This window comes from Pristis pectinata, chromosome 6 (assembly GCF_009764475.1).
Source record: "Pristis pectinata isolate sPriPec2 chromosome 6, sPriPec2.1.pri, whole genome shotgun sequence".
Classification (NCBI taxonomy): domain Eukaryota; kingdom Metazoa; phylum Chordata; class Chondrichthyes; order Rhinopristiformes; family Pristidae; genus Pristis; species Pristis pectinata.
The window spans coordinates 70866520-70876622 of record NC_067410.1 but is presented as its reverse complement, the minus strand read 5'-3'; the positions used below and the strand labels follow the sequence as shown (position 1 = coordinate 70876622).

Sequence of the window (10103 nt, the reverse complement as noted above, 5' to 3'; positions counted from 1 at the left end):
ACTTTCCATGGTATAACTAAGCAATTAGAGACATTTACATTTTCAAAAGAGGAGATTTCTAATATAAAAAATTATTATAGCTTGGTTCACTTAGAATATCAATAGGTAATGCAACTTACTTTGTCTAATACATTTTACCATTATAACATTATGGCCAAAATACTGTATGTAGGACTGGGTCATGATCAATACATCCCATATCTCATGTTTTTCCTATTCCCATGTGATTCCTGTGGCCACTCTGCAGGATATTGCCAAGTCTGTTCAGTGAAGTAAAGTCATCTGGAAGCAATGACTAGCTCTCAATCACAATACCTGAGGGGTGGTGTAAAGGTTATAAAGTGTTGAGCTCAGAATGATGGAACTCCTTCTCTGGGATCAGTGCTGGGTCCAGTGAGGAATGGGAGGGTCTGATGGGCTGACAGCGAATCTTCAGCAGATTCCTAATTGCCACAATATCACATGCATGCACGGAAATCAGGAATGCACTGAGCAGAAATTATGCTTTCACAGGCGGTTATCTTCCAAATCACTGAGAAAAAGTAAATACATGCCAACTGCTATGCATTAGCTTGGATGTTGCCTTCTGAGTTCTGATCTTTTGATCCAGGATCAAAAGCTCTACAAAAGTCTTAGCAATCCAATTGATTACTCTATATGGTGGCTCTTCACTATTGAGTGGATAACTTAGCTTCCCCTCATTCCAATCTCCCAGTATCTTAGAAGTTAAGCTTGTATTAATTCAGTTCACTCCACATGATATTATGACTTACTGAATGCTTTAGATACACATATAGGTATGGGCCAAGACAATATCCTGGCTATAATTTGACAGATATGTACATCAGAGTTATCCAATAATTGATCCAGTTTCTGGGACTAAAAGTAAACAATCTTAATGAGCACAAATGTGCATATATAAATTAGAAAATGTAAAAGAACCTCAATCATCAATTTTAGCAATTTGCACCTTACAATTTTGCCCACTGTGCCTCTTTCTACAGAAGAGGAAGCAACTCTATCAAAAAAGTTTGTAACCAGGGAGACAAGTGATTTTAAGGACAGGGAATAGCTTACTCGCGGTGCAAAGTCAACCTCAAATACATTCTGAAATCTCACATCTATTTGCACTTCCTGTTGCAAATTTTATGTAATACTGTTGCTACACTTTCTGCCATTTCTGCATTATAAATTATTTCATTGATTACTTGATAGAGCTCCAGTGAAGGATGGCAGAAATGATTCAATCTAACCTGCCATTGTCAACCATTGTCATGGTTTATATATGAGACATTTTTCAGTGCTTATAAGAGCAAGGAAGCCATGTGGTGAGCACCACTTGCTTTCTCATTTTGTTTTGAATTGTGGATTCTCAGAATTAGCTGAAGCAGCAAAACAAAACTCTTTTTATTCTCTGTTCTATCTTTTAACGATTAAATGGCTCCTCCGTAGTCCTCCTGCACAATTTGTATTTTTAACAAACATTCAAAACATGTGGCCAAAGCCTTTGCTAACTGACCTATTTCAACAAACCAGAGTGCATATCAACCAGCCCAGTGACTTAATTATGACAGGTTCCATTTCTACAGCTAATGCTTTCAGACTTCTGCTATCCTTCATGAAGGGACCTATCTTTTCACTTTCAGCATCAGTTTTAGAATTGATACTCCACATCTATTCATCTTCCTCTTTCAGACTTGCTCCTTTATTCTTGCGATAATCAACTTTATTTTATTAGCCAGTCCTTTAAATGTTTGAAAAATCTACTTCTCTTGTATTATTTTCTGGTTCTAATTCATATTTTTCTTTCTCCATTTTAACTGCCACTTAATATTCCTCATGATTATTTTATGCACTGTCACTCAAACTTTATCATTTGCCTCCCTCTTAAGATACGGTTGAAATTTCTTTGAAACTTCCAAATAGGCTGGGAACAGTGCCAAGTAAGAACTCCATTACCATGGAGTGCATCAGTGGAGACCAATGCACTGAGAAAGGTGATGTCTACTGAACTCCACATGGATGGATACAGACCCCATTAGAACTGACACACCTATTGCCATGTTTCTAAGAGCAGACTGATTCCCTAGTGCCAGATTTCTCACAAACAATTGTTCCTGCAACATTGGATTGTGAATTTGTGATGAAGATATCACATGGGTAATATTTGAAAATGCAGGCTGTAACAGAAGGAAGCAGGTTTCTAGAATAGGAGACTTACATAAACAGACTTTACCTGCATCATTGTTGAGAAGGCTGTCACAAAAGACATTGATAGATTCACCTCCATTGCAACAAATGGACTTCATGTGGGGGGGGGGGGGAGTGGCTCTGATTACTCCGATTCTCTCCCAGGTGTCCTTCTTTCCTGCCACAATTTCCAGTCCAGTACTGGGAAAGCAGGTACCCACATCCCTGTTCATCCTAGCACTTTCAGAACAGTTCACTCCAAACTTGGTACCTTAGTATAACCAATAGTGGTTCCAGATGAGAACTGACACTTTAAGAGCTCAAGCCATGATGAAACAAGTTTATTCACGACTCCCTAACTTATGCAAAATCACTGTGCCCTATTGTACAAATCACACTTTCCACAAAGCACAGAAGTCACGTCTCTGAGTCCCTGGAACAAACTAGTTCAGACTTAATTTAGAGCACAATTTTACACTAAGATGGACACTTTTGATGCTTGACTTTTCTGTGTAATGAGGTAACTTACATCCTAGTGACAGCTCCAAACCAATTTGCAAGAGCACAAAAGAATCAGCATAGAAGTAGTTTGAAATCTAAATTATAATTCTCTGAAAGCCAGCTGGAAAGACATTTTGTTCAGCTAAGCTGGACTATACATACAGAGTGGCCCTAGTCAAGACACTGAATCACAAATGTCCTCCTTGGGCAGCTCTTTGGAAACAAGACGACCCCCAATAGAATAAAAATGTTTTTCATCAATAGGAATACAGATTACAAAACACTGGAAAGCCAATTTAAACTATTTTCAGTCCACTTTCATCACCAGAATCCATTATTTTCCAGGTCATTGTCTGGGAACGCACAGAGCAGAAAATCTTTTGATCCATACATGTGAAATGTCGCTAAATTTTGGAAGTCAGTTCATATAGTTGGAAATAATTGCTTTATCCTCTTGTCTTTCGACTTCCAGAACTCTTTAATGATCAGATAGTAATACATCGCATCCAGACAACAGTTTGTCGTCGCCAAACATTGACAGATCTGGAGAAACACACGCAGTGATACCAGGTAATCCTTTGCTATGAGACAATTTCTTGCCAACAAGTATAGCAACAGGGCTACGTGATACGGAGTAAAGCAGACAAGGAAGGTTACCAGATTGGAAGAGATTATTTTCATAGACATACTCAGATTAATGTCTTCTCTCCCTTCAACCACTCTTCGTAAAGTTCTTACAATTCGAACACTGCAGAAAACCACAGCAGATGCAGCAATTAAGAATACAGTGAGCATACTCAGAGGAATTGCACCACCTTTCCAAAAATCAGAAAAACCCGAGAAACACTGTCCATCATTGGGTGGACTGTTTTGCAAGTAATTTGGAATGCTTGCTGACCAGACACAGACCCACAGAACAGTGCAGGCAATGGTGGCTTTCTTTGGCGATCTGAGGGTTCTCGCCAGGAAGGGGTGCTTGATAGCAACGTACCGATCCAGAGATATCAGCATGATCAACAGGATGGTCCCGTAGGTGTTGACAAAGTAGAGGGACTCCACAAACTGACAAAAGCGTGAACCGAGATGCCACTTCCCTTCTACCTGGTAGGCATACATTTTGAAAGGTAGAGAGAAAAGCAGAAACACGTCGGAAAATATTAGATTTGTCATGTAGATAACAGACTCTGTCCAATTCTTCAATCTGAAGCAGAGTATCCAGAGCGCTGCTGAATTGAAGACCAGTCCCATGGTGAATGTTGGGATGTGCACCACGTACTGGAACGTCTTCACAAATTCAAATTCCGTGGTGTTGTTCAAACTGCACATATTGTTCAGGAGAGCAGCCGCACAGACAGAATCAGTCTTATTACTTGACTGAAACGTTGTTCTTTTCTGCTGCTTTCACATCCAGTTGTATGAAAAGCAGTAACGTCGGGTGAGAGTCTCGTTTTCCCAGCGCCGCAGTGACACGATTTTGATGATTTCTTCTGCGTGTTTATCTAACGCCAAATCTTCTTGCCATAATCAGGATGGCAACACAACTCACCGCCCGGACGTGATCTCTTCTAACGTCGTATGGGAGAGATAGGTGGGAGGTTTTCATGTTAATGAAGTGCCAATTTCTGTTTCTTTTATAGGCGCATTTAAAACAAAATCAGTAAAGAATAGCATTTACAATTCCCCACAGAGGGTTTTAAAACGAACCAATGTATTGTGGAGCATCGCAAACTGGGAAGTCCAGTTTCGATCTTCACCACACAGAATTCATTCGGCCCATTGGATCCATGCCAGCCCCCTGCAGACTATTCCCTCTCTTTACTTCCTTTTAATTCTGCTCTCTCTCTCTCTCTCTCTCTCTCACACACACACACGTGCCCACGGTTCACTTTTAATTCCTTTTGCCACATACCTACACTAGGGGTTGATTAACGCTCGTCAAAGTCAGCACGTCTTTGGTATATGGGAGTAAACCAGAGCAGACTCCACACAGAGAGCATCCCAGGTCAGGCTCGAACCCGATTCCCCGAAGCTGTGAGGCAGCAGCACTAACAACTGTCTTAGCATTCTGCCCAGCACCCACCATGCTACCCTATCCTTCCTGCGTTAACTACAATGTGCTCAGTCAGAGGTCAAGTTTATTATCATGGGCATACATACCCAAAGTATAAATGCCATGAAAATTATCTTTTTACAGCAGCTGCTGCAACAGCACAGTACGTTATAAACATGACAAACATAAATAACAAACTCCAATTAACATAAATTATATCCATCTTAGGTTATGTTTGTATAACATAAATTATATGGCATCTTCTTGCAGCTACCATCGGGCAGGAGACACAGAAGCATGAAGTCCCACACCACCAGGTTCAAAAACAGATACTTCCTTTCAAGTATTCACTTCTTGAACCAACCTGCACAATATTGTTTGAGGTAGAATTAGGGGTTTTTCAAATCAGTTCAAGAAACTGATTGCAGTAGGGAAGAAGCTGTAGTCAAACCTTGAACATGGATCTTCAGGCTCCTGTACCTCCTGCCTGATGGCAGCAATGAGAAGAGGGCATGGTCCAGATGGTGGGGGTCCTTGATGATGGATGTTACCTTCTTGAGACATCACCTCTTGTAGATGCCCTCATAACTATGAATTATAGGTTCATAACGTGACTCTGGTAAATGTGCGTGCATATATTAGGAACACATCCTATGCTGAAACTTTATGTTGATTGTAAACTTGTGACATTTTAGTCTTGGCAGTAATCATATTAACCTATTTTACATCATAACGCCCTCTCGTTGGTGTTCTGTGACTTTGAGTCATTGATTATTGTTTCAGATCTTACCCAGAGGTTGTCATGTTAGTACAGCAATGAAAGAGCTGGAGGTACCACCTTCACAATGCACAACCTACTACATTAGGTGGGTGATAACAGAAGCATGGCATACTTTGTGGTTTCATGAATAGCAAGGGATGTCTTCTCTGAGTCAATTTGCAGAGAAAAAATTCTCAGCTCAAGAGGGCACTGTTTTGTTATGAATAACTCTTAAACTTAAAGTTAGTTACAAAGGTATGATGAGCAACTTGGCTAAGATGAATTGTACAATTAGATGAATAGGTTTAACACTGAGAAATAAAAATTCTACTGGAAAAGTGGTACATCTGCAGTGAAGTAGAGTGATTAAGGATAACATTAGATTTAAGGAAACTTATAACATTTATGGGAAAGGTGAAAAGCATGAGGAATGGGACAGCTTTCAGAAGCAATAACAGATAATCAAAAAATTATGAAATGAGAGAAAACATGTTAGAAATATAGAAAGAATTGTAATATCTTCTACTACTGTGTAAAAAGAGAGTGCAATAAATAAATGTGGGCCTAAAGGAAACAATAAGAGAAGAAATTATAATGGGAAATAAAGAAATGGCTGAAGCATGACTAAATGTTTTGTACTTGTCTTACTGCAGGAGAAACAATAGACATGGTGAAAGTGGTGGGGACAATAAAGTGTTTATGATCACTTCAGAATCAGGTTTATTATCACCGACATGTCGTGAAATTTGTTGTTTTGTGGCAGCGGTACAATGCAAGACATAAAAATTACTATAAGTTACAAAAATAAATAAATAGTGCAAATGAGGAATAACGAGGTAGTGTTCATTGTTCATAGACCATTCAGAAATCTGATGGCAGAGGGGAAGAAGCTGTTCTTGAAACTTTGTGTGGGTCTTCAGGCTCCTGTACCTCCTCCCTGATGGTAGTAACATGAAGAGGGAATGTCCCAGATGGTGAAGCTCCTTAATGATGGATGCTGCCTTCGAGGCACTGCCTTTTGAAGATGCCCTCGATGGCACGGAGGGTTGTGCTCATGGTGGAGCTGGCTGAGTCTACAACCCTCTGCAGCTTCTTGATTCTGCACATTTGAGCCTCCAAATTAAGGGATCCTAAAATGAATCTCACAGCCTGCATCACAGGGTTTTAAAGAAGGTGCCAGCAGAGATGGTGGGTGCATTAATGATGAATTTCAATAGTTCACCAGATGGGAAAGTAGCAAATGTAACATTGACATTCAAGAAAGAAGCAAAGTGGCAAGAAGGGAACCATGGGCCTGTTAATCTGACATCATAAAATTGTGATAAAAATCCACTTACAACATCATAAATATGATTTGGCAGAGTCAAGTGAGTGGTTGGACAAACTAGGGTTGCCTTCTCTGGAATGACGGAGGCCGAGGCTGATAGAAGTTAATAAAATTGTGAGAGGCATACATAGAGTAGACAACCAATATCTTTTTCCCCAGGGTCGCAATGTCTAATACTAGAGAGCATATATTTAAGGTGGGAGGTGGAAAGTTCAAAGGAGATGAGCAGGGCAGGTTTTTTTTAAAATATATAAACACAGAGTGGTGAGTACATGCCATTGGAACCTGGCAACTTGCCTGCCTTTATTACCATCCATACACTATATTAATAAATCATGTTTGATTAATCCATTGGAGTTCTTTGTGGATGTGACTAGTAGTATAAATCAAGGGGAATCAGTGGATGTGTTGTATTTGGATTTCTGGAAGGCTTTCGCTAAGGTCTTGCACAGGAGGTTGTTTAACAAAGTTGGAGCACATAGAAGTCAGGGTAATGTAATGTCATGGACTGAAAGTTGGTTATTGAACAGGAAGCAAGAGTGGCAATGTGTGGATTCTTCTCAGGTTGGCAAACTGCTCCCAGTGGAGTCCTGTAGGGACTAATGCTTAGGTCCCGGCTATTCACAATTTATACTGATGATTTGGCTGAGGGTATGAAATGTCATATTTTGGTGTCATTTTTATGCCAGCGGTTTGGATGGAGATGAGAAATAATTACAGCAAGAAGCCACTTCAGGGGCCTGTGCATCATTCCCACATAGTCATCATACAGTAGGATGGACTATAAAGGAAGAAATAATTGGAGCTAATTAGAAAGCTTTGGCAACATTTAAAGCAGATTTCAAACAATAAGTAGATTTTAAAAAAAGGATGGGCAAAGGTAGCCTGGATGAAGAGTTCATAATGTGCTTCTGGGATCATTTCTTAGAACATCACATGCTGTTGCAAACTGGAGAGCAGGCTACATTAGACCTGTAATTGTGCAATAAAATAGGATTAATCAATGACCTTACAGTGAAGGTGTCCTTAAGTAGGAGTGATTTTAATATGATTGAATTTTACATTCAGTTTGAGACAGATGTGTCCAAGATTAGTATTTTAATAAGGGGAATTATGAGGGCAGAAAGCACAGCTAGCTAAAGTGAACTAGCAAACTAGGCCAAGAATCAGTCTGTCAAGATCCAGTTGCAGATATAGGAAGAGATTCTTTCAGAATACACAGAACAGGTACATTGCAATGTCAAAGACAAATTCTGGGGCTTGACAAAAAAAAAGCAAAGTAGCATTAAACAAAGATAAAGCAAAGATGAGTAAAAGATTGGACAGATAAAAAACAGTAAAGACTGACTATGAGATTGATAAGAAAGGAAAATTATGAGATAAGGTTAGTTAGAATGTAACAGGAAGAGTTTCTGCAGATGTTTAAAAGAGAAAAGATTTGACAAAGTCAGTGTTGATCTTATAAAAAGTAAGTCAGGGGAATTAGTAGTGGAAAATAAGAAGATGCCAGTTTGTCTAAGCAGGATACAAGCAAAATTGCAGAAAATAGCCATAAATCAGGAAACTGAAGGAAGAGAGTAATTCAAGAAATTTACAATCAGCAGGCAAGAGCTACTGATCAAATTGTGGTAGTTTTGAGCTTACAGGTCCCTTGATTCTTCATCCTAGGGTTTTGAAAGACGTGGCTGGAGAGTTAGTTGATGCGTTGGTTTTGATTTTCTGAACTTCTCCTGATTTGGAAATCATTCAATAAGATTGGAAAATATGCAATTCATTTGTTAAAAAAAGGAGAGAGACAGTAAGCAGGAAACTGTGGTCTGAGTAGCTTAGCATCTGTCCAAGGGAAAATATTAGAAGCTATTAAAAATGTTATAACAGGGCACTTGGAAAGATTCGAGGTAATCGGGCAAAGTCAATGTGGTTTTGTGAAAGAGAAGTAAAGTTTGATCAATTTATTGTACAAGTCCAAGGATCCCTGAAGGTGGATAAAGTGGTGAAGGTGGCACGGAGGATACTTTCCTTCCTTAGCTGGGAGATAGAGTATCAGAAAAGAGAAAATGGTACATGTGCATGAAAAATTAGTTAGGCCACGGCTGGAATACTGTGTACAGTTCTGGCCACCACACTATGGGAAGGATGTGATTACAGTGGAGAGGGTGCAGAGAAGATTCAACTGGGATGGAGCATTTCAGTTATGAGGAGACTGGATAGATTGTGTTGAAGAGATGAAGGGGACTTGATAGAGGTATACAAATTGTAGGGGGGCATAGATAGGGTAGATAGTAGGAAACTTTTCCCATAGCAGAGATATCTAAAACGAGAAAGCGTAGGTTTGGGGTGAGGAATAAAAGGTTTAGAGGGGATCCAAGGAAGAACACACTGCCTGAGTGGGTGTTGGAGGCAGAAACATTCAACATTTCAGTATCTAGGCAAACACTTGAATCACCAAATCATAGAAGGCTACAGACCAATTGCTGGTAAATAAGAGCAGTATAGGTACTTGATGGTCAGCATGGATATATGAGCTGATGAGCCAATTTCTGTGCTGTATGACTTTATTACTCTTTTTTTGTATCAGGAACATGTGCTGTGGATAAAGGGGAACAAATGGATGTATGATACTTTGGTTTCCAGATCGCATTTGATAAGGTGCCACATAAAAGGTCATTGTGGAAAATATAAGCTCATGGTGTAGGTGACAACATATTGGCATCAATGGAAGATTGGCTGGCTACAAGAATCAGTAATTAGAAATAAATAGGCAATTTTTTAAATTGGCAAAATGTAACAAACGATGTGCCACAGGAATCGGTGCTGAGTACTCATCTTTTTTTGCAATTTACGTAAACCACTTGGTTAAAGGCACTGAAGATAAGGATGCCAACTTTGCTAAAGCCACAAAGACAGGTGGTAAAATAAGTTGTGAAGAGGACATAAGGAGCTACAAAGGGGTATATGTAAGCTAAGTAAATGGATAAAGATCTGACAAATGGAGCATAACAACGAAAATGTGAAATTATCCATCTTGTCAGGAAAAATAATATCAAGAAGCATATTGTATAAATGGTGAAAGATTGCAGAGCTCTGAGATGCCAAAGGATCTGGGGGGTTCAAGTGCATGATTTGCAAAAGTCATGTGTACAGGTACAGCAAGCAATAAGGAAAGTTAACAGAGAAGTTATAATTTATTGCAAGGGGAATTGGATACAGTAGTAGTAAAGCTACAATTTATGTAAACAGAGCATTGGTGAGATCACATCTGGACCACTATGTAT

General features: G+C 39.4%; 1 protein-coding gene across 1 annotated transcript; it reads right to left on the bottom strand.

Annotated features, from left to right (window-relative positions):
• Positions 1–3114: 3114 nt before the first annotated feature.
• On the bottom strand, positions 3115–4017 carry LOC127571856 (G-protein coupled receptor 55-like). Its single transcript, XM_052018602.1, has one exon. It carries the CDS (start codon positions 4015–4017, stop codon positions 3115–3117), a length of 903 nt encoding a protein of 300 aa, XP_051874562.1.
• Positions 4018–10103: the final 6086 nt, after the last annotated feature.

What these genes read in the sequence shown, in the direction of transcription:
- LOC127571856 (XM_052018602.1), bottom strand. Translation starts at nt 4,017, where the DNA reads ATGTGCAGTTTGAACAACACCACGGAATTTGAATTTGTGAAGACGTTC.